At 41.2% G+C, this 24661-nt stretch overlaps 2 protein-coding genes across 2 annotated transcripts in view; one reads left to right on the top strand and one right to left on the bottom strand.

The window, feature by feature from the left end:
* The window catches only part of acss3 (acyl-CoA synthetase short chain family member 3), a 65221-nt gene extending 59811 nt beyond the window's left edge, over positions 1–5410 (bottom strand). Inside the window, exons 1-3 of the mRNA XM_085375885.1 lie at positions 4943–5410; positions 2249–2393; positions 1386–1574 (exon numbers count right to left, since the gene is read on the bottom strand). Of these exons, the coding sequence (XP_085232011.1) occupies positions 1386–1574; positions 2249–2393; positions 4943–5259 (651 nt within the window). The 5' untranslated portion in view covers positions 5260–5410. The remainder of the gene's footprint in view (positions 1–1385; positions 1575–2248; positions 2394–4942) is intronic.
* A 7585-nt stretch (positions 5411–12995) lies between these two features.
* lin7a (lin-7 homolog A (C. elegans)) overlaps positions 12996–24661 on the top strand; it is a 46874-nt gene continuing 35208 nt past the window's right edge. The window contains exon 1 of the mRNA XM_085375886.1: positions 12996–13035. Coding sequence (XP_085232012.1) covers positions 12999–13035 — 37 coding nt within the window. The 5' untranslated portion in view covers positions 12996–12998. The remainder of the gene's footprint in view (positions 13036–24661) is intronic.

Raw genomic sequence — 24661 nt, 5'->3', positions numbered from 1 at the left:
GCGTCCACATATGTGGACATCACATTTTGGGTTATTTAGACCAAAATACTCAATTTTGCTCTACAAGGGCCTGATATCCACTTACGAGGACATTATACTGCTACTGTTCTATCAAAATTTTTAACGAATATCCTCATATGTGGCTCTTATTTTTCATAAAAACAAAGGTTTTAAAAAAATAAAAATAAAAAAAAAATCTGGTAATTCTTTGTATTTACGTTCATCGGGCCCCAATATGCCCAAATATCAAAGAGAAATTAAAAATGCATGCCGTGGAAGAGTTCGGGTCTTAGGAGGTTAAGTCTGCTCTGGTGTCCTGTCAAATGTAGTTCACAAACTCAGGGTTCTGCACAAGATCTCAGTGTTCCTACCAATTCTTGGATTTGGAATGTACATGACCAAAACGGTAAAGGACACTTCTCCTATTTGGCAAACACATTTTGGTTCCAGTATTGGTTATATTCTCTTGAAAGCTTCTCTATGTTTCGTTTCGGTAGGTTATGCAAAATTAATATTTCACAACAAATTTGTTCTGCAAAGCAACAGAATACACGGGGCGATTGTGGCTCAAGAGTTGGGAGTTCGCCTTGTAATCGGAAGGTTGCCGGTTCGAGCCCCGGCTTGGACAGTCTCAGTTGTTGTGTCCTTGGGGAAGACACTTCACCCGTTGCCTACTGGTGGTGGTCAGAGGGCCCGGTGGCGCCAGTGTCCTGCAGCCTCGCCTCTGTCAGTGCGCCCCAGGGTGGCTGTGGCTACAGTGTAGCTTGCCATCACCAGTGTGTGAATGGGTGGATGACTGGATATGTAAAGCGCTTTGGGGTCCTTAGGGACTAGTAAAGCGCTATATAAATACAGACCATTTTTTTACCATTTACATGCTTTATGCTAAACTGCATAAGCATTTATTTCTGTGTTAAAATGTCGTAGTTTACTCTTAATTGTCCCCTAAGAAAGAAAGCAAAGAAAGAAAGCAATGCTTAAGACGTCTCTTCCACATTAATTTTTCTATTCTCATATTATTATTATTATTATAAAATCTCACTGGAGACGCCAGGGAAATCATTACCAGTGGTTCTGAAAGGAAAGGCGAGATCTTTGCACTGTAAATGAAAAAAGACACCTTTCTTCTGGCTCTAGTATTTAAGATGTCTTTAAGTATTTTAGCTAATGGCACATAAAAGTCAGAATTGTCCAATTACTGGTATTTGCAGTGATCCGCATCTGCTTACTTCATGTAAATACAGAAAATGAACAAAGACTTAGCCCAACTTCAGCCCGTCCCTGGTTTTTAATGAGTACGGATATAATACAGTTCATGCAGCCCTGTTGCTGAGGCTCAGAAAAAAGATCAATTTTAAGCACAAGGTGAAAAAGCAGCGCTTAACCTTAGCGTGATTGATGCGGACAGACAGCTCTTTAGAGGCGAAGCCGCCAAAAATGAGGCTGTGTGGGGCACCGATCCGTGCACAGGCCAACATGGTGAACATGGCCTGTGGCACCATGGGCATGTAGATGACAACAAGGTCTCCTTTCTGTACCCCATTCTTCACCAAGACTCCTGCTAACCTGGACACCTGGATTGCAGAGACACATGGAGACAAAGCACAGATTTTTTTCTAAGTTTCCAATCTTTTTTTCTTAAATTCCTGCATGAATTATTTTTAAATGTCTGCTCACAACAACCGTAACCAATATGCTAGCACAAAGCAGAGCTGATAACAAGGGTGGAATAGTCTTATGCATGCTGCATATGTTGTTGGATAATTAATGTAGAAAGAAATGCTTAATTTATCCATGGTCCAATTACTAATTAGCTTCAGTTGGAAACAATCTAGAAAGAAAGTCAGTATCTCTTAAATTTCATTAAATGTCATTAAGCCCTTGGGCCAAAAAGACCCTCAAAAAGACCCCCAAATAGTTTTTTTCATTTAAAAAAAGAAAGAAAAAAAGATTGAGTTGTTTTAACAGAATAATTGGTCCAAATGTCAATCGACTCAATCATTTTCCCTTCTTTCTTCTCTTTTGTTTGCTATCTATATGCTAATTATGGTTCAAACCAGCCGTCATGCTACAAAACTCTTGGCCAACTCTTTGATATTTAATGTCCAGAGAGCATTACAGTTTCTACTTTAACATGCTCATAATCCCATAATTTGTTTCATGCTGCAAAATAATGTCATATCATACTGCCATCTATGTCCATGTGCTGTTCAATTCTGCAAGCTCGGTTTTTATTAAAACTATTTACCTGGTCCTGAAGTTCCCTGAAAGTGATGATCTGTTTAGTTCCGGTCACCGGGCTGTCGTATATGATCGCAGGCTGCTCTGCACGGCCGCCTTCTACGTGTCGATCGACGGCATTGTAGCACATGTTTAGCTTTCCGCCGACAAACCTTACAGAGACATACACCTTCAAACAACAAGTAACGGACACATGAACAGAGACGCATGTCAATACTATAGTTAGCAAACATATTTCAGGTGACCAGTCATGTGCCAGCATCTTTACCAGCATATAATATGGGTTTTTGCCTGGTTTAGAGCTCATTTTTAAAAAAATAAAAAACCAGCCTGAGCCAAACATATGCAGCTGCTTTTGACAGTTGCACACAGTGAACCAATGTTCTTGATAAGGCAATCGTTTGAGCTCATTCTGGCACTGCGCATATGGATAAAGAGCAGCAGGCAGGTTGAGCAGATGGTGTCTGGGATCTGCTGTTTTGGAAGCCACATAGACATACAGACACGGTGGCCGTGTCCTTCATTTTCACTGCAGCACATTCAGACAGCTCTCTTTTCCTATGATACATGGTATAGCTGACAACTCCACCCACAAAACAAAAGAAAAAAGAAAGGAATTTCAGTTTATACTATTCTCAGTGCAGGCTGCTGTGCCACATGCTGTTTTGTTTTACAGCTACATTTTGTTTTTTCTTTTTCCTGTAAGCATCCTATAATTTACTTTCACATCTTTAACTGTGGATGCAGGTATAATTACCCTTTTTTAATTTATTTATCTTTTGCACATCGTAGGAAACTAACCACATTAATCATCTCACATCCTTTGATAGTTTTAATGGTTTCCAATTTTTTGTTTGTTTAATAAATGCCCTGAACATGTCAGGCCAAACCATAACATCTGTTCTGAAAATATTACTTTTAAATATTTAACAGAAAAAATATTGCTTTTAAAATCTGGGAATTTGACACTTTGTCATATCTAATTGTTGCTAGTTGGCTGCTTGGCCAAAACTAGTGGTGCTCTGAGACAATTTTTTTTTTCTACTAACCCTTTAAGGTGGCAGCAACCTGATGAAACGACTTGTGTTTTATTTCTTTGATAAAAAAATATATATATTTATCCTACTTTTTGGAGCTTCGGGGGGAGGATAGTACTCAACTTTTGGAGTACTAGTGCAGTCTGGTACTCCATTACAATATCCTCTCCATGCCCCCAACATGCACACATATACAATCATCATCACCTACGTACACACAGTATTGTTTACCCAAACATATATCATACTTCTGACTCTTGACTGACCCTTGATTTCCTAATTATTCCTCAAGCCTCATCTTGGGGACCATCCTTCCTCACTGACATGCCCATTAAGTTAACTGTTCTCACTCTCACAGGGAACCGCCTTAAATGTTCAATCATATTCGTTCCCTCTGTAAAAAGGAAAGAATTGCATTTCAGTAACTCTCAAAAATGGTCCAAGGAAGACACAGTGGTGACCCAGTGACAGCATCATGAGTGGGCAAGGCTCAATGATGCACATGGGAGAAGAACGCTGTAGAATCAAATTGCCAAAAAAAATGTAATGCTAGTTCCCTTCTATGTTGTATTCTGTCACCATAGAAAAGTATCAGAATACACAGTGGATTGCCGTTTTTTTTTTTAATATATGGCTGCATAAAACCAGTCAGTGTCCCCATGCTTACCCCCCAACCACTGCCGAAACCAAGAAGAAGGGGGACATGAGCATCAGAACTGGACAGCTGGACAACAGACTCTGATGAGTCACAATTTCTTTTACATCATATGGATGGCTGGGTGCTGTGCATTCTTTACCTGGTGAACAGCTGGCAGCAGAATGCACTATGAAAAGAATGCAAGCCTACTGAGAGTCCATGCCTCCACATTTCTGTTTCGAAAGGGGGCTCCATAAAAAAAAAAAAAGGAGGCAGGTGGTCATAATTTAATACCAGACAGATATACATCCCACCAATTAATGCTTTCAAAGTGTTACCATATAGGGGTTCTCCTGGGAACTTCCCTGCTCTAAATACCTGATTCAAATAATCATCTGGGTAGTGAACTTTGCAGCTGTCTGTTAACAGCACCCAGGATAGTGCAATAAGCAAAAATGTGGTTTGTTTTCTGGGGTCAACGCGATTCCATAGACTTTCCATCAACAGCAGAGCCGTTTGAAGTCCACACAGTTCCTGAGCGTCACCCATTGGCTCTCAGCAAAACTACCAATCACAGAAGAAATAGGCGTTCCTCCAGGGATCGCTAACAACTTAATAACCAATCATAACAGAGCTGACGTTTCCCCTTCCTAAACCAACCACTCACAACAGGACAACCCTCCAGGTTATCCAGGTGTTAATCGTACAGTCACGCGCATAAAAGAGTAAAATGAGGAAGCTATGTGTGCTGGATGAAGAGAAAATAAACCACAATATCGTGGTTTCTATGTGAGTTGTCCAAAAGTTATTCATTACTAAGCAAATAACACCTTCAGGGTAATGAGATTATTGAGGGCGTGTGTCCTCTCTATGGGATATTATCATACATGAGAGAACGCGTTGAGTTCACTCATGAGAGAGGTGGCGGTCACGCACAGGTTGTTTACCACGTTTCATTCCAACTCGCCCACACAACATTTAACACCAGCTGTTCTGCAGTTCACGTGTAGTTCACACTGAAACCTACCAGTTTGGGAACACCGGATCCTCAACGTGCAGAGTTTTACTCCACGGCTCAAACCAGTTTATGTCGCGCCCCACGTCAGCCCAAAACATTTCAGGGTTGTCCCTGGCCGCCGCGAAGACTCGGCTGTACGCAGCATCAGACGCATGCTTTCTGCAGCACTGCGTGGGGAAGTGCGACTTAAAACTCCCAGATGCTTCACCTGCATTTCGCTTTGCTGCTGCACAGAGAGTCCAAGCAAACCTCCCGAGTGTCTTCTTCCGCAGGACAGGAGCGCAGTTATTCAGGCGCTGGACTGAGTGTTTTACCCTGAGAAGCATTGTTGCTGGGGGCGTTTTTTGAACTTCCACGCTGCTTTCCCGCGTCCCTCTTGTTTTTGTGTGCAGCTTTGGAGCCCGCTTCTAGAGTTCAATGCTAAGCGACGTCATCCGGGCCCGCTTAAAGGCAGAGGACTTCTGCAGAAATTCTTAACAAGTGCCTCAGGGAAGGCTGTGAACTATGAACTGGATGTAGTTGATGCTGCAGGAGGATTTTAAAACACAGTCAGCGTGATTACACAACACATAAGCTCCACCGCAGCTTTCTTAAACTAACTATTTTGGGTGGAAAATAATCCCAAGACATTTTTCTAACTTTAAGCAAGAATTCTGCCGTGCAGTGCAAAGAAGAGAGGAACATTGTTGATAGCAACTGTACCTCCTGTCCACCGGATTTACTTATTTATTTATTTTTGTTTACTTCCAGCATCATTAAATTTTAATTGTCCTCGAGGTAATATCAATACTCCCCCTTGAGTGGAAAAATGCAAATAGCCCCACATCTGCTAAAACTGATCATGGCGTGCATTCATTTGTTTGCTTGTGGGTATTAATGGGAATAATTACTCGTGTAGAGTCATTTAAAAGCCTTAAGAATATTTGCATCTTTCATTAAGCCGATTTTCCAATACAATCACAGCACATGAGCAGCGGCAGCAGCTCTTTGTCCTCTCAGATTGTGCCGCCTCATGCACTTCTTTCCCTATCACTGGTAAATACCCATAATACAGCTGACCCCTTGAAGAAGTGTGCCCCTCGTTAAATAACTCATCCATCTGATATTTCAGATCACCTGTTTATGTTTATATGTGCTGAGCAGTTGAACTGTCCAGTATAGGTGGTGCAATGATAGTTTCGTTATTGGTATCAGAACGATATCAGCATTATAAGATCGATACTTTCTTTAAATCCTGTGTGTTTAGTGTGTAGTCCACTGATGTCTTACATAGATTATTTTTGGTAATGAAAAAATATACCTCAAACGTGCGCTATGAAAAGTATCTGGACCTTCTTGTGTTGACTGTGACTTCTGTTTTATTTATAGCCTCCTAGAGCACATTTAAACACAGAGAGATCCTTTAGAGACAGGAACATTTACATTGCTGTTTACATCTCAAAAAGCCCCATGGTATCAGATGGATACTAAAATTTGCACTGTGGCACAACACTACTTTCCACCAGAGGTGGCCAACTTGAGTTGGATTGCAGCTACTGGCTCTATGACACTTGTCACCATTTCAGTAAAAGTGGGGGGGAATAAAAAGTTAAATCTTTATCCCAGCTGGCAAAAGATATCAGTAATCAGCAACTGATTGATGCCTTCTTACACCCATCACCTGCACGTCTTATCCTCCAGGTATTTGAGCATAACAGAACTATCATTTTCTTTCTTTTTCAGTTTTAAATTAAGTATTGATTCAAATCTCATCATATTTCAACCATGCTTTCTCCTCTCATGCTATAATTTGTTTGGCCAAAAGGTCTCACTAAATCACAGCAAGGAACTGCCATATATATATATATATATATATATATATATATATATATATATATATATATATATATATATATATATATATATATTAGAGTAGATGGTGTTGGCTGAATATGTATCATTCTCTCTGGCACCTTATGTGCATAGACCACTATCTATTAACCACTTTCACAGGCTAATCAGACCCTAAACTTTTCATAACTTTATATAAGCCCTCCGTCTTGATTTGATGTGATGAGTGTGAATGTTTTAAAGCAGAAATCAGCCGACTGCCCTTCAGAAACCGATGGAGAAATGATTCATCACTCTAGCCCGCAGTGTCAGTTTGAAAATCAAATTCGTTTGAAGATAATGATCGCTGTTTTACATTCTGAATGGGTTTTAGATGCAGTTGTCAGAAAGACTAACGAATGATTTCAGTCAATATCATTCATGGTTTTAAGTGAGTGATACTTCATAGCGGTTTATTAGAGCTGAGTGAATTTACTTTCAGCAATTGCTTCATATACAAAATACTAGAGGCACCCAGTCATTACAGGAAATAAATAAAGGTGAAAGCCATTACCCCTTGTTAATTATGCTCTTAGTGCATTCATGATAAAAGAGGAGATGAGATGAAGTTGGACTGAGGTATATTTCAAGGCTTTGACAAAGCTCAATATACATTGGGATGTATTCATGTTTTCAGTTTGCAGAAAGCATCAGGATGGAATTATGATGCCGTCACACAATCAGCCATTACTACTTGACAAAGTAAATTGGTGCTGTTTCCCTGAAGTCAGTAGTCTGTTAGAGCTTGGGTGCCAAATTTGTTTCTGTCCATGGGCCACCTACAGCTCAGTTTGAACTCTCAAGTGCACCGAGCACTTTATAATGTCCCTTCTTTCTCTTCTGTTTTCATCTTTCTGTCTCTGCAGAGCTGTCCACTGCAGTGGGCTTTTTAATGTGCAGATTATAGCTGACAGGCCATATGTTTCACACTCTGTATTAGAGGTTTAAATCCCATAGTGGTGCTGCCGAAGTGGGTCACAATCAGTGTGACAGGCTTTGTTCGATATAGTATTTGAAGGTGGGGTTCTCTGTGTGCTGGCCTGCCTGACTTCAGAAGGCCAATTACATTCACCTGCCATTTGATTAGTACACTTCATGAGTATCTGGATTCTTTCTGCCTTCAGAACTCTTGTCTTCATGGCATAGATTCAATATGAATAAACATTCATCAAAGATTTCGGTCCAGATAGCATGCCATCAGAAATTGTTTACACTATGATCATCAAGGGATGGAGATGGTCAGCAACAAAACTCAGGTAGGCTGTTATGTTAAAATGAAGCTCAGGTGGTACTAAGCAGCCCAAAGAGTGCTCAGAAAATATCCTCCACACCATCAGACGCAACCAAGAAGCTGAGCTATTGCAGGATGGATCCACGCTTTCTTGTTGTTTGCACCAAATTCTGATCCTACCATCTGAATGATGCAGCAGAAATCAAGGAAGGGGATGTAAGGGGAGAATCCCAGTAGATCAGCAGTTTCTGAAGTACTCCGACCAACGTCTGGTACAAGCTAGCGTGCCACATTTAAAGTCACTTTAAATCACCTTTCTTGTCCATGCTTAGTTTGAACCTTGTCTTAACCTTGTCTGCATGCCTAAATGCAATAAGTTGCTGCCATATGATTGGCTTATTAGATATTTGTGTTAATGAGCTGTTGAATAGATGTACCTAATAAAGTGACCATTGAGTGTAAATGTCCCACAACTGTCTTTTTTTCTTAGCAGATATTAACAATAAAGAAGAAAGATGATTTTCTGTCATATGAACGGAAGAACAGCAGATTAACAAACTCTCGGTTATTTCAAAACAAGGATCAGTTTGGTACTCTACTTCCTCCCCCCCGGTTATCCACACATCCAAAGTTTGGCCAAACTTTGAGACCCACTCACAAAAGTGCATCTTGACTTGCCTTAAAACAAAACTTTAACTGTGAGATTCATAGTTTACACAACAGCCTGGAGAAGTGCATGCGCATCTCCATCCTTCACTTGGTTGTTCATACACAGGAAATTAGTTGCATCAACTTGTCTCGTTAAGGAATAAATACAATTTTAAAGAATTATCTGTCACACGTTTTTCAAGATGATGTTTTTTTCATTATCTGCCTGGCACCGTCTGATGGAGCAATATAAGCAACCCAGCTGCTGTGGAAAAGCAGCCTGTCATCCTAACACAAAATATCCAATAAATACTTTATTTTCGAGACGTTATCGCTCAACAGGAAATTTTCATCTTTTTTTTTTCCCACTGTGGCATGCCGGATGGATCACAGTCAGTGCGGCACAAGGATTGGAGTCGATGGTTGACAAATTTAATAATGGCCTGTTTTAATAAGCAGTTGTTACCTGGAAATGAAACCCATGTTATCATTTAGTGAAATACTTGTTTCCCTCACCGTAAAACCACAGTCGGATATATTCGAGCTACTGTTTTATAAAAGCTTTACTCTCTGTGTCAACCAAACAAAATCTAACCTTTATGGATTTTATTAGCCTTTTATCAAAGCCATGTGAGTGATATTGATCTTTTTTATGAATGTGTGGCAGGAAAAGGAATAAGGTTCCAATTTTTCCCCAAATGCCCATATGACCTTACCTGTTGAATTCAATTTGAATGGGTACTGATGGGAATTGAAGATACAAATAGAACTTGCACACTGGCTAATGTGCTGAGCTTTGATCTGCTAGGCAAACAGTCCAGCCGTCTGTATTTGCCCTGTCCACATGGCCTCTTGCATCTCCTTCCGTGGAAGTGGAGGCATTTCAGAAATCAATTCACTTGCAGCTTTGCGGCATAAAGACCAGTGCAGCATAATCCCAACCTCGTAAAAAAAAAGCAGACCTGTATTCCAGCCCATATAGATGGAAGCCTGTAATCTCGCCGTGCCCTCTTTCTGTGTGCTCTCTAAGCCCTCGCCCTCTCAAACCGTCCTTGCAGCCTACCACTCACCACTATTTTGCATCTGCACACAGCTGTGTGGGACTGTTGGTGGATTGAACTTGCTTTTACTTAAGGACTATGTGTTTGTAAGAAGCGTGCAAGTTTAGAAACTGTTTAATTCAAATGCAGAGGAAGCTGTTAAATATTTAAAAGTGCTGAGAATGGAATTTAAATGATATACAACAGGGGTACGTTAAATTTATTTAATGTTTTAGATATAGCAGCCAATTTGAAGTGAAGTGAGGTAAAGAGGTGTGGTATTTGCCTCCCAGCTGGGTGTGGGCTAAAATATTTAGTGCAATGCATGACAAGATAAATGGGATTTAAGTAAAATATCTGTATTTATGAGCCTAGGTTTTGCTCTGAACAGCTGTGCACATATTAGTATAAGTGCTAGTCATTGCCTCAGGTGTGTATTCATGTTTACAACTTGCATTTGTCATGGCGAAGTCATGTTTTGTGAGCCATGTGACACGTCATGCTGCCTTAGCATCTCTCCAACCTGGGAATCTCTTCTTATTTCTGTTGAGCATGGCTTCTGTCAGCTGTAATGTCTGCCCATATATGAGACACGCCAAAGCAGCAGGCACCATTAGGCAACAGATCTACAGTAAATGAAGAGAACCAGCGGTTTGGCACCATTCTGTGGTAGCACATAAACATGAGGATTAATTCTTAAGCCCTCCAATTTAGGTTCACTACCGTCATTCGGTCCTTATCTGGCTGTATGCAGTGCATGTACCCAGGAGAGAAGATAACAGGCGGTATGCCTCAGTGGTTCACAATGAGCCTTCACGACAAGCTTGGTTGCAATCACCTGATCTCTGAAGTGCAAGGATTATAGCTGTGTAAGTGTTCATGTGTGCACAAAACACACATGTGAGCATCATTGTGAGATTCAGCATGCAATCCAGGTCGAGCTGGTTGACTGCAATATGGTGAAACTTTTCAAATACATTACTGTGACAGATGGAATACCAATTTTGACTGTTTTTCAACATATCATTAGCTTAATGACTAAGGTCCGCCATCCCTCTTCTTTTAAAAGGTATCTTATGTGTCCCATGAGAGCACTAGTCAGGCTACCTCTTGTTTTTATGAGCCTAAACTGAGTAACACTCCTGATGTCAGAATGCAGAGCTCTCTCGATATTCAGGAATATAAAGATCTATCTTAATCTTAATTTGGCTTTTGACTTGAAGTACTGAAGTGTTATATCTTTATGCTTAGTTGTTAAGGTTGTAATGTATGTTTTTAAAATCAGTTTTGTGCCTGACATTTGCGTGTAATTTCATTTATGGGCTTGCCATCAAAAGCACTTTGAGATGCCTGCTTTTATCAAAGGCACTTAAGGTGAGTCGAGTCAAGTAGACAGCACTGAATAGAAAATCATCTTGTAGTAACGGTGACTAGCTGTTAGTTCCGATTCTAGGGTTGAATCATGGCAAAGGTAACGCCCTTGTATGTGGTGTTTGGTTATTCTCCCCACACCTCCGTGGCCTCCAACTGCTCCAGTTTGTCCAACAATCAAAACATGCTGGGTTAATTTTCTTGTAATTGTGCCCTTGACCAAGGCACAGACTTGAAGTGTGGAGTTGATCCCACGAGCCCACTGCCTCAAACACTAAGGATGGGATAAATGCAGAGAATTGCTTTTCCTACAGGGAAATAAAGGGTCTCTCACTCTGTGAAGGCCATGAGAGGCTCCAGCCTCCCTGCAACCCTGAATAGGATAAGTGGAAGAAGATGGCTATGATAAACTGTAAAAAATAAACATGTTCAGTAATATGTGTACTTAAATCAATTCAAAGAAGAGGTGTGCTCTGGCAGTTTTACATTGTCTGTATTCACAAAGGCAGGTTCTTTAAGAAATGGCTCACCCTGTTTGGTATGCAAGAAGACAGAGTTGTGCACAGAGTCCTGACTGTAACTCTGTGCAACACTTTTGTGGTGAACTGGACTGTCTGGAAGCAGGACCAGTGCTTTTCACAAAACCTTTTGTGCCTACGTAAGAGTAGAACATTGCAATTAAGTTCCCAAACGCTGCTGAAAACCCATCAAGAAAAGGGAACTCTGATATCACAGCTGCGGCCTATATCCTGTTTTTTAAACAATATGTTCAACATTAAAACTTTGAATACAACACGGCCGCATTCTCTGTTGAACTTACCACATTACTCTTTCTCCTGAAAAGCTGGACGTCTTTTATTTATCGATTTCATTCATTGAGATAAGGTTACATTAACTCAGCTTTTCAAATTAAATGTAGCTTGCAAAACGAAATGAAATATATGATTGTCAGACTGCAACGCTATACGATCAGACTTTTTGCCCCCTGTTAGCCATTAGAAAAACTGCAGAGTATGGCAAAGTTTTCACAAGTCCATCTTTTATATACAGCGCATGATTAATCCAAAGATTGTGTATTAAAGATAAATGTAGGCACTGTGACCTCTCAGAGCCCTGTTGTAAAGCATGAAGGTGCTTTGAAACCAGATGTGAGGAATCCCAAAAGGTTGATTCTGTTCATCTGGACCTAACGTTTTCATCCAGATGAACAGAATCAACCTTTTGGGATTTACTTACCTGGATGATTGAGCATGCATCAAGACATATGTGAGGAATATGTGACACTAAGAGACGTTGCATCCTCATAGGCAAGTGATTTGTAAATCATAGTAAAACATACTATGCTTTAGTCTACCTTTTTAATCTAAATAAGTCCGTAGTTATTCAATTAAACATTATGGTGTATTCAGTGAGGCCCAAAACTAGCATTTGCGACCATAAACTAATCGGGGAAACAGTTTCCTGAGATCATAAATTAAAGCCAAGGTATTGGTGCAACCATAAGAGTCTCCCCCTGCTGGCCATTAGAAAGAGTGCACTTTTAAAGCGCTTCCAACACTTTTTTGTAGACAGTATATTTTTGATCTAATGTAAAGAATAAAAAAAAATTAATGTATTTTTTGGTTTTTATATGTTATCAAATTCCTTTTCATCTTGAAAAATTCAAATGATTTTCTATTTAAAAAAAAAAAAAAAAAAGCCAAATAAAACGTGAACACTATTTTTCATTAAGAGCGTAAACAACAGCGCATAAAGTGCAAAACAGCTGATAACAGCACCAGGTGACGGAGATGGATGGAGATAGTCTAATCCTCTCCCAGCCACTCCCAACCTCTCTCTCTCTCTCTCTCTCCCCCTGTGATGCTGCAGCTCCTGTAGGCTCTTCAGTCTCCAGTAAACAGCAGTCATGGCGACAGTGGTCCAACCGCTCACACTGGATCGAGGTAAGGCGCTCGGAGCTTTGCAGTCTGTGCATGTCACCGGAGAGATTATTTTCAACCTTTCCCCCCCCCCCAAAACTTGAGCGAGGATTTGGTTAGATTCTGATGTTTTTTGGTGTGTGTGTCCAGCTCGGATTTCCTACACATCGTCTGCTCGAGTCGCTATTTCAAGGCAATATGAGCTCTGGCTTTTCGAAATAAAAGCCCGTCGGTTCCGTCCGTGTATTTTTCCAGACCGGAGCGCTCAGTTCTTTCGTCAAACTACCGAGGGGGTTTCTGCGAGCACGAACATCTTGAAATTAATACCCTTAAACCACTTACAAGGCGTCCCGTTTAATTTCATCTGTATTATGTAACCCCTTTGGCAACATTGTCCCGTTAAAGCTCGCTTTTTGATCTTCATCTGGCGGAGACAATAACGCTCAAATCCTAAAGCGCCTTGACACGAAAAATCTACTTTGTTAGACGGGAGATAACTTCTCAGGCTATCTGAACTGGACAGGTGCAAGACTGGCTGATTGGTTCCCTCATCAGGGTGTAGATGTTGTGTTTTGTACTTGTTGGAAGCGGTGTGCAAACAAACCGCAGTTGAGGGTTAATGTCCTGTGATGTTGCCTATAGCCTGTTTTGTTTTCATCTCAGTTAGCGTTCAGAGCTGTTAGTAATTACAGACTTTGTAACTTAGACACACATTAGTCCCCTGATCTCATTCATAAGATACAATAATAATGCATGCAGGCTGAAAAAATGTTCAGTTTCCCACCTAAAGATGCTGTACAGATATTTAAAATACACTAAGGTCTCTCGTAATATCATAGTAATTCCTCTGGGAGATTTGAGGAAGTACAAAATGTCCTGTACACTTGAGAAGATGCCCTTTACAACTCAACACTTTCATCTTAAAGGAGTCTATTTTTGAGGTCACTTTGAAAAATCCTCCCAGTCGCACATTCAGACCAAATGCAGATCCGCTGGTGAAATGTAATATTGCGCAAGCCTTGCATAGGGAATGGATACCGTCAAATATAGAGAAAGCAGACACCTTAACGCTTTACTCTGTGCCAAGTAAAGCCAGCGTCAGCTCTCCTCCCAAACCACATGAGGGAAGTATATAAATACTCTTTATTAATTATTCTGCAGGGATTAATCTGACTGATGTCACTTGTTATTGGTGATTTAAGTAATTAACCACATTAACATCTACTGCTAAAGTATACTATTTTTTCCCCTTCCGTATGTTCAATTTGTTCTTCAGTGAAATTTAATGTCTGAGGGCAGTGAAGCTTTACAGGTGCACAATCTGCTGGGAAGCTGCAGAAGTGCTGTACACGCAGAGTTAATGAAATGAGCCACAGATTGAATCCAGCAATGAGATAAACAATGCAACCTAAGCTTTTCCCACCCATGTCTCATAGTAGACTATAGATTTATTTTAAAAAAAGGAGGCTCTGCTAAGCTGATAAATAGATTTTTAAACAGCAAGGCAAGGAGCAATGTCCTGCAACTTGATAAATTGTCAGCATTCAGCCATGTCTGATCTTAGTCATTTGCTTGGGCAGTGACTCAGCTGTGACCTTCGTGTGTACACACGGGGCCTGATCCATACCCACAATCTGGAAAATGCAGCTGTAATGGCACAAACAGTAGTAATGATAGTTTCACGCAGGAGCTGTCAGAGCCAGGCAACATTATAGGCTTCCTGTCCTCGGATCCTGCCACTTTGATGAAAACACTATAATTGCTAATGAAAAGGTGCACTCCTCTCGTTATTGGGTGGAGGCTTTTGCTGCCGGGTTGCTGAGTTTGTCAAATGCACGCAGGGAGAAAAGGAACAGAGATGTTCATTTCGAGAGCTCCCACTTGGCTTGCAGGGTCACAGCAGGATGAAAAGATATTACATCATTGGCCTTCCTGTTATTGTCAAAGGAAATGACTGTGATAAGCAAGCACCGTAGAGAACAATGGATTTGAACTTCGCTGTATAATTTTTAAAAAAGCCTTTTATTCTCAGTAGATCTGGCATTTATGTAAGTGCAAACTGACACACACCGGAGATGAAAACCTTTCTGTATGAAACAGTGAGAGCAGAGGGCACTGTGACTGAAACTTCCAGAGATAAATTTAAACATCTATTAGGTACGGCTATGTTTCAGGACCCAAATGCAGGACCCAGAGACAATGGAATGAACTAAGTAAGGCAGCTTTATTGCTGTAGCTTGAAAGCTCAAAGAAAAAACAAGGATACAAAAAACCAGAAACTCCCACAAGGTTAAAACTAGAACCAACAGAACAGGAAACAAGGGCCGCAAAGATAGCATGAGTGGACGATGCAACAACGAGCAGAGTAAGACTGAGGACTAAAATACACATAGGATAACGAGAGGATGGGCAACAGGTGGCAACATAGCTGGACCTAATGCAGACTAACGGGACAGGGGAAACGAAACTGAGTGCACTATACACTAGAGACGAGACTGTCAAAATAAAACAGGAAGTATGATAAACATGGAGATGAAGACTAATCACACAGGCTTGACTCGGGGACTGGGGAGAAACAGACGTGGGGAGATGACTGACTGAGGAGACAGAAAGGGAACATCAGACACAGAGACAAGAGAAAAACAAACATGAAAACGAGACTAAACACACGAGAAGACTAGACAATGCGGAAAAAACTCGAAAACCACACAGAACCAAAGCATACTTTATACATGACATAAATATAACTATGAACCTAAGAATCACATAGAATATTCAAAAAATAAACTGCATATTGTTCAGAAACTTAGTACCAGTACCATGACAACGCCGGCAAGCTGCATGTTTCCAGTGAAATGCTTACTCGCTGATGGCAGGATAATGCTGGCCACGTTCTCCATTTCAGTTTTGTGTGTTAATCTGTGTTACTTGTTAACTGGTTGTGTTTTTTTGTGTCATATTCATTATTTTATAATGGTCTGCCTGGTCCAGAATTCAGCTCAAAAAACATTGAACTAATAAAGCTCATTTGCTGAATTGTAGTCCTTCCTTTTAATTGCATTAAAGTCCTTCACTTTATAAAAAATGTCTGGAATGCCAGCAGGTTGACCACTCTGTGTCTAAAACACTGCTTGTGTAGACATCTGTGAGATTACGGCCTCAGTAAACACTTTCCTGATGAGTTTCTGGACTCGGTTACTAATTTCAGGATGTATTGATTAAAACATGAAGTCAGTTTTGTACGATATTGTCATTATTACAGTCAGAGAGGGGGATTGTCTATACTCATTAGCTAATGACTTGTAATTTTAAGTTGCTATCCAGTGAGTATAAAGTGTTCTTAGTTTCACAGTAAGATCCTCTAATCACTGGTTACCTCTTGTTTTAAAACACAAAGATGGTGACGGTGACAAAGGATCCATCACCAATCCATGATGTAATGGCATCTACCGCTAACTTTCATTTAGAGTCTTTAATTGAGCAAAAAGTTGATGGAGATTTTCATCAGTTTAACCAGTGAATGATGTGCAGTAGACGCCTGGCATTATGTAGTTGGTGTTAACAATTGTAGAACAAGGAACGTGGTGTGGAAGTCTCCCCTCAAAAGCCCCCACTGTTTGCAGTTTTCCGAGCTAACAAGTTAACCCCGAACCTGTGGTTGGAAGATTAGATGTTTGTTCCTAGCTCTTCTGCACCACATGCTATGGGATGAAGACACTGATCGGTTCTTTATCCCCACCAGTCTGTTCATTTAGAAGCTGCAAAGCAATCTTTATTCGTCCCTCACTTTGCTGCCATTGTTCATTTCAACCCCAAACGAGTTGGTGATTACGCCTGGGCTTCACGCGCATTTCCACAAACCCAATTGTTGGATATTGCACTGACCATAGCTAGAAGGAAGATTTTAACTCTTTACACTCACTCTAATATCCATGCTGTATCTGTTTTAGTTAGTACAAATTCTCCATTCCCCCGAATACAAAAACATAGATGTAAAATTGTTGAATTTAGCTGCTTGTTACAGAGGTTTAGGGTGGCCGTGGATTAGAAGGTAGATTTAGAGAAGGTCATTTACCGATCAGAAGGTTAGTGGTTCGATCCATGGGTGCTCCTGCCAAAGTATCCTTGGGCAACAATCTGAACTCTGAGTCGTTCCCATTGTGAAAGTTAGATGAGACTAGATTACAAAAGTTAGATAAGATAAGTTAGATGGAAAGTGCTTAGACAGAGAAAAAAGTGTTTGTGTGAATGGGTAATGACACATGTTACACAAAGCATTCTGATTGGTCAAGCAGAGTAGAAAAAGTGCTATTTAGGAACTAGTCCATTTGCCATTTACAGGTTGAAACTGTGTTAGGGGTGAATGCATTGGTTTATCATTGTTAGAAGATTGCGGTTATGTTCCTTATACCTACAGCTGTACAGCATGTACAAGAAAGTGGTTTCTCAGCAGTGCATTTCTTCCTGCGAGGTCGTGATCAGTTCAAATGTCAACAGTAGAAGGAACCCGTTATGAATCATTTTGTTTTTCCTCACTGTGTTGCAGGGACCTTTGGAATAGAACATTTTTTTATACAGTTTATGTCTTCTTGTCTTAGCACAGTGAAATGAATAACTGCAAGATCTGAGAGATCGTTGTGAGTTCATCCATTTGAGGCTAGAACATATTTCCATCACATCCACTCATGCACATGGCTGTGTTTAAGGGATTAAGGAGGTGCTGACAAGCTGACGTCACTTATAGCTGTCTATATTTTAAATGGCCTCCTGTTAATGCAGAAATAAAGGTTCTCTCAGTAATTGTCTTGGAGGGACATTGCCCAGTAATTACCCAGGATGAAGACGACAATAAGAGTGTGATGTTTTCTGGCTCTGTTTTCGCCACAGGCTCCTGCAGGAGCCATTACCCTTCTAGGAGTGATTTATTTCTTGTGGAATCGCTGCAGTTGGACAAATTAAAGCTTATTCTCTTGGCATGAGGAGAGAACTTGGTTGTCCCATTTTTTTGTATTCAGACTGTGATTTCTTTTGTTTTTATCACTGCCTTTAGCAGCAGAGTTGCCAAGGGCACCCAGGTCAAAGTGGCAGCGGCAGATGGCAAGGGCTTTTCAGGACAACTTACTCCCAGATGCATGACATCTGGATAGCATTTCTCAGGGTACAAAGGTGCGATTCCCGTCAGAGAAAGGTCATTAGAGACTTTTTCTGCCTGTCACCCTCCGAGATGGAAAGCAGCATTTCATTTAGAGTTAGTATTTGAAAAGAGGATCGCAGGTTTAAATCTCAGCGTTGCAGTTTAATAAACGCAGACAGATGCGGACGTGTTTATTTACATTGTTGCAGTTTTGTCAAACTGACACTTTTAATACTGAAAATGGATTAGGCTAAATTTTGTAAACTGCTATAAATGACTAATTATGTCAGGAAATGGGAACAGAGCCCAGTGCAAAAACATCCCCTCAACAGTGTTGTGGAGCGTTGAAGCCTTTATTACGTGTTACTGTGGCTTTGTTCAGCTCTGTGCCTTTTCTCTAATCAACAAATGATGAGGATGACCTTTTTTAGTCACAGCCTGATGTTTTCAGGGTATAATGCCACACAGACAGTGGCAGCTATATAATCATTTTATACCGCAATATTTGTTTTAGATACTTTTTTACATTGTAAAATTTAAAATGAGAAATATTGAACTACTGTTCTAGGAAAGGGATTACATCATGTGTTCTGTTCAATATATAAATTGCTGGTTTGTCTAGAAGCTGCATTCATCTCCAATCAATACTCCAGATACTTGCTGATTGGTGACAGCATATTGATAAAATATTTCAAGAACTTCAGTCATCCAAAATAACTAGAGCTAGCAGAATTTGCCAAAAGGTAAGACACAGTATTTGTCAGAGAATTAAATCATTCAAATGCTCCAAAAGATGCTAACAACATAGACATGGTTAAGAGGTCCAATGTACACCTCTAGAAATAGCAATGTAAACAAGCAAGCTAGTAGTTAGCTTGCTAACTATTAGCTAGCTAATAGTTAGCTAGCTAATAGCTAGCTATTAGTTAGCTATTAGCTAGCTAATAGTTAGCTCTAGTCATTTTCTAATATTAGGCTGTTAGTTTATATAACCTCAATTCCCAAAAGTTGGGGCTTTATGGATTATAAATAAATACAGAATATCATAGAGTGAAAAATTAGAATAGAATAGAATAGAATAGAATTCAACTTTATTGTCATTGCACATGCACAGGTACAGGGCAACGAAATGCAGTTTGCATCCATCCAGAAGTGCTTTAGTGATATAGATATATTACAATATATATTAGCAATAATATAGATATGTGAGTATATTACAGAAATGGGTCTATTATGGTATGTTATAATGTACACGGTATGAAGTATGTTGTGAATATTCTATAACTATAAGTATGTACAGGCTGTAGTGAGTACAAGCTATGTACAGGATATGAACAGGATATAAATATGAAAAACTATACAGAATATGAAATAAATAACTTTACAGAATCTGGGATATACAGCTATACAGAAATGGGAACTATGCAAGTTGTAAACAGTTGTAGGATTAAAGATTATCGAATGTACAGAATGATTATTTACACAGAGCTATACAGTAGTGCAGTTAAGATAAGTGAGGGTGTAGATAGTTTCTACAGAGGCTATATAAAGTGCTAGTGGTTGTGAGTGGTGGTTCAGTCCATGTTATTATTGTGTTTGAGGGTACAGTTGTCCATTGTGGGTGTGTGTATGTTCAGTCCATGAGTTTAACGTGGGTCAGATGTCAGGAGGCAGAGTTCAGGAGTCTGACAGCTGTGGGGAAGAAGCTGTTCCGGTACCTGGTGGTCTTAGTCCGGAGGCTCCTGTGGCGCCTCCCAGAGGGCAGGAGGGTGAAGAGTCCATGTGATGGGTGACTGGGGTCTTTGATGATTTTCCCAGCCCTTTTCAGACACCGCTTCCTGTAGATGTCTTTTATGGCAGGAAGTGGTGCTCCGGCGATGCGCTGGGCAGTTTTCACGACCCTCTGCAACGCCTTCCGGTCCGAGGCAGAGCAGTTCCCGTACCAGACTGTTATACAGTTGGTCAGGATGCTCTCGATGGTGCAGCGATAGAAGTTCACCAGGATGTCTGAGGACAGGTGGTTCTTCCTCAGAGTCCTCAAGAAGAAGAGGCGCTGGTGAGCCTTCTTGACCAGCTTGGAGCAGTTGGTCGTCCAGGTGAGATCCTCGGAGATGTGGACTCCCAGGAACTTGAAGCTGCTCACACGCTCCACAGCCGTCCCCTTAATGTGGATGGGTGGATGTGGGTCAGCATTCCTCCTGTAGTCCACGATGAGCTCCTTGGTCTTCTCGGTGTTAAGCAGCAGGTTGTTTCTGTCGCACCACTCAGCCAGACGATCCACCTCCTCCCTGTAGGCGGCCTCATCGTTGTCACTGATGAGGCCAATCACCGTGGTGTCATCTGCAAACTTAATGATGGTGTTGGAACCATCAGCAGGTCTGCAGTCGTGGGTGAAGAGGGAGTAGAGGAAAGGGCTCATCACACAGCCTTGTGGTACACCGGTGTTCATTGTGATGGTAGATGAGCAGCGGTTATCCAGCCGGACATGTTGGGGGCGGTTGGTCAGGAAGTCCAGTAACCATTTGCAGATGAGGGAACTGATACCCAGGTCTGTCAGTTTCCTGATGAGTTGTGAGGGGTGGATTGTATTGAATGCTGAACTGAAGTCTATAAACAGCATTCTGGCGTAGGTGTTGTTGTTGTCCAGGTGTGAGAGGACAGAGTGCAGTGCGATGGAGACTGCATCCTCTGTGCTCCTGTTCCGGCGGTATGCGAATTGGTGGGGGTCCAGGGTGGGGGGGAGACAGGATTTGAAGTGTGCTAGGACCAGTCGCTCTAAGCACTTAGTGATGATGGGGGTGAGTGCTACTGGGCGGTAATCATTGAGGCAAGATGGGTTGGAGTTTTTGGGTATCGGGACGATGGAGGTGGATTTGAAGCAGGCCGGTACCACAGCGTGGGCCAAGGACAGATTGAATATGTCTGTGAGCACTCCTGCAAGCTCCCCAGAACACGCTCTGAGAACACGCCCGGGGATGCCATCAGGGCCTGCAGCCTTGTGGACATTGATCCTGCTCAGCACCGCTCCTACATCGGTGGGGGAGAGAGTCATAGGTTGGTGGTCTGGCGTCATGTCTGCTTTGGTTGTGGTTGTGGGGTTCTCTCGCTCAAAACGAGCATAAAAGTTGTTGAGCTCGTTGAGGAAGGAGACATCAGAGGATGCGGGGGAGGGTTTGGTGGTCCTGTAGTCTGTGATGGTCTGGAGTCCTTGCCACATGCGTCGGGGGTTGGAGTTGGAGAAGTGTTCTTCTACCTTCTTTTTGTAATGGTGTTTGGCTTTTTTGATGCCCTTCTTTAGATTAGCCCTGGCTGTACTGTAGGCGTGTGCATCTCCTGACCTAAAGGCAGTGTTGCGGGCCTTCAGGAGGAGACGAACATCCCGGTTCATCCAAGGCTTCTGGTTGGGGTACATGGTGATCCATTTCTGGGTGGTGACACTGTCTGTGGTTTTGGAGATGTAATCCAGTACAGATGAGAAAAATTACTGGAAAAATTAGCGATAGAAACCAAAACTGTTCTTTGTACCAGGCGCCTCTAAATGTGTTTATTTATGTTTAAAGTTGGGCATTGTAATAGGGAGTCTGTGGAGATTGACTCACTTATAGAGTTAGCCTAAAGTGGAAGTTAGAGGAACTGCAGTTTTGGTACTTATAATTTTTTTTTTCTCTTGTTTTCATCTTTGGAGTTCGGCACTTATAACACAATCTATCTACAAATCCTCAGCTGGGATCTCTTACAATGCTATAATCAGTTTCTTCCACTGATTATGTCCCTGTTCAGCAGTTTTCCTTATTCTCCTTCTCTATTTAATTTTAATTAGTTAGAAAGTCAAGAAAGATGAAGCTGAAAGAAAAAGTAATAGTGAAAGTCGATGAATTTACATGCCTGGGGTTAAATTCTCAAAGCAATGGATGGTTCACAAGAGCGGTGAAGAACAAAGTGGAGGCAGGGTGGAGTGGGTGGAGACGAGTGTCAGGGGTAATTTGTGGTAGAAGGATAGCACAAAGATTGAAAGGGAAGGTTTACAAGATGGTAGTGAGACCTGCGATGATGTGTGATTTAAAGATGGTGGCACTATCATAAAGACAGGAGGCGGAGCTGGAGGTGGCAGAGTTAAAGACGTTAAGATTATTATTGGGGGTGATGGGACGGGCAGGATTAAAAATGCATCAGAGGGACAGCTCAGGTTGAGCAGATTGGAGGGAAAGTAAGAGAGGCAAGGCTAAGATGGTGTGGACATGTAAAGAGGAGGGATAGTGGATATACTGGAAAACAGATGTTGAAGATGGAGCTGCCGGGCAGGAGGAAAAGAGAAAGACCACACAGGAGAAGAAGATGCTCAGGTGGAAGTAGATCATCTGCTGTGGTGACCCCTAAAGGGAGCAGCCTGAATAAGAAGAAAGAAAATCAAGAAAGAACAGCTAGATATGGCCAAGACTTTGTATTTGCCTTTGTAAAAAAATTAGTCATTTTCAAGTAGAACTGCTTGGCCAGGCTCAATTATATTCAACTTGATGTAACTTGAGGTAACAAGTTCAGCTACAATCAAGTTATCCATTTTTTTAAACAAATAAAAGCTTCCTTGGTACTTTTATATTATTAAAAATGTTTTTCTTTCAAATATGATTAAAAGCAGACCAAAAGTGAACATCATCACCAGTGACCCAGAGCGATAGGAAATTTCAATGTAAAGTTCAGATCTCAATTATCTCCCAGTCTCTTTGTGAATACAGCTGGCACACTTTGCTCAAAGTTTTCCGGTCACGTTCATGTAGGATCTCGCACTGAGATGTGAAAAGGAATACTACGTGAATCTCTCTGGATAGTGAAAAAGCCTTTGCCTGGGTATTTGAAGTCTGTTTGAAGCGCTAGACTCCCTTGAACTGATGATATCAGAGCATAAAAGCACAGGAAAGACTCGGTAATAAAATCTGTCTTGTGCAGTTGAAAATAATCCACATTTTAGTGGCTTTAATGCTGCAATTAATGTTGTTTTGGTGGGTTTTTTAGAGACCTTCATAAATGTTACTGCACAGAGTGAAAAAATTAGTTCTGAGAAAATTTAGTCTACTTATACTCCTGACAGCTACATAGCTAAAGAAAACTTGGGCTGGATGACTTTGGAGCCTTTGTTCAGTCAGTAACTCCTACAGCAATCAAGGTGGGGGCGAAAGTGTAAGAGAACAAATAATCCTGCCAGCCAAGAATCAAACTTGGGACTCGCTGCTCGGGGCATTTGAGGCCTACCCACTCAGCTATCAGGTCACCCAGAACTCGGCTCGTTTAATTAGTAAGTATCACTAATGAGAATGCCCTCATCCTTCGTATAGCAGAGGGAAATTAACTGCTGACGGGATCTCTCCTGGTGTCATCACTCTTTATAATATGGCAGCAGTACATTACACTGTAACTGCATCTTGATGCTCATTTACTCCGACCAATGTCTACTACTCCTCATAGAGATGCTCTGTAATTACAACCCATGGTTTTCCTTTGCACTTCGGGACACCTTCTTGTTTTATTTTTCTGGCAGATAATTAGAGAGAAAGATACTTTTTCTTGTGTCATTATTCATAAGAAAAAATATCCTCATTTAGATACAGCAACATCAACACCCTTTCTTCTTACTTTGGAGAAGAATCTGTCAGAGTACACAGTGAGAATGACTTAATTGCATACCATCTGTTTGCCTCAGAGATATGCAAAATTTGACAGTCTTGCAAGTCTCAACGAAGCAGAATTTTCATTGAAATGTGTAAAAAATTTTTTTACAGATGTTGAACACATCTGGGCACATTGAACCCCCCCCCCCCAGCATAAATTTGTGGGGTTTTTTGGTTTGTTTCTTTTTTTAACTTTGGAGTAAAAGTCAGTAAAATCCAGAGTTGAATGGTGGTGAATTGCATTTTTAGGGAAAACACTCATTTGGGCCACGATCCCCGTGAAGTGTAGCGTTAGCAGATGTCTTTAAATGAACGAGAAGGAATGCAGAAATCAAAGGCAAGGGCTCACTGTGCTGATTTAATGTACAGGTAGAAAAGGCAAAGCATGTGGACACAAAGGCGAGAAAAGAGGCATGACGAGGCCGACAGGCAGAAACTAGAAGGCTGAGAGTTGTTGAGCGTGAAGGAAAGGATTGGTTGTCTCCACCAAATGGTTTAGAAGTGGACCAGGAACATGTATGTGCATGTGGGGGGTCAGGCTGATGATGAGAGATGAGTAATAGTTATTAGTTGTTATGTTTTTTTGTTTATTCCATTTTAGTTCATGCAATAGGGAGACATCCTTCGGTCCCCTATGAATCCCAGTTCCTCCCCTTTGTCCAAAGACACTCCTGTTAGGTTAACTGGTGTCTTTAAAATGGCTATAGGTATGAATGGTTGTCTGTCTTTCTGTATTAGTCCTACAACAGACTGATAACCTGTCCAGCGTGTACCTCTCACCCTATGACAGCCGGGATAGGCTCCAGCCTCAGCGCAACCCTGAAATGGATAAACAGAAAAAAAATGAACCAGA

Source organism: Diplotaxodon limnothrissa, linkage group LG17 (genome assembly GCF_057381915.1).
Source record: "Diplotaxodon limnothrissa isolate DT_005_m linkage group LG17, D_limnothrissa_male_GT1.1, whole genome shotgun sequence".
Taxonomy (NCBI): Eukaryota; Metazoa; Chordata; class Actinopteri; order Cichliformes; family Cichlidae; genus Diplotaxodon; species Diplotaxodon limnothrissa.
The sequence above is the reverse complement of the archived record's forward strand: the minus strand, read 5'-3'. Positions and strand labels throughout refer to the sequence as shown.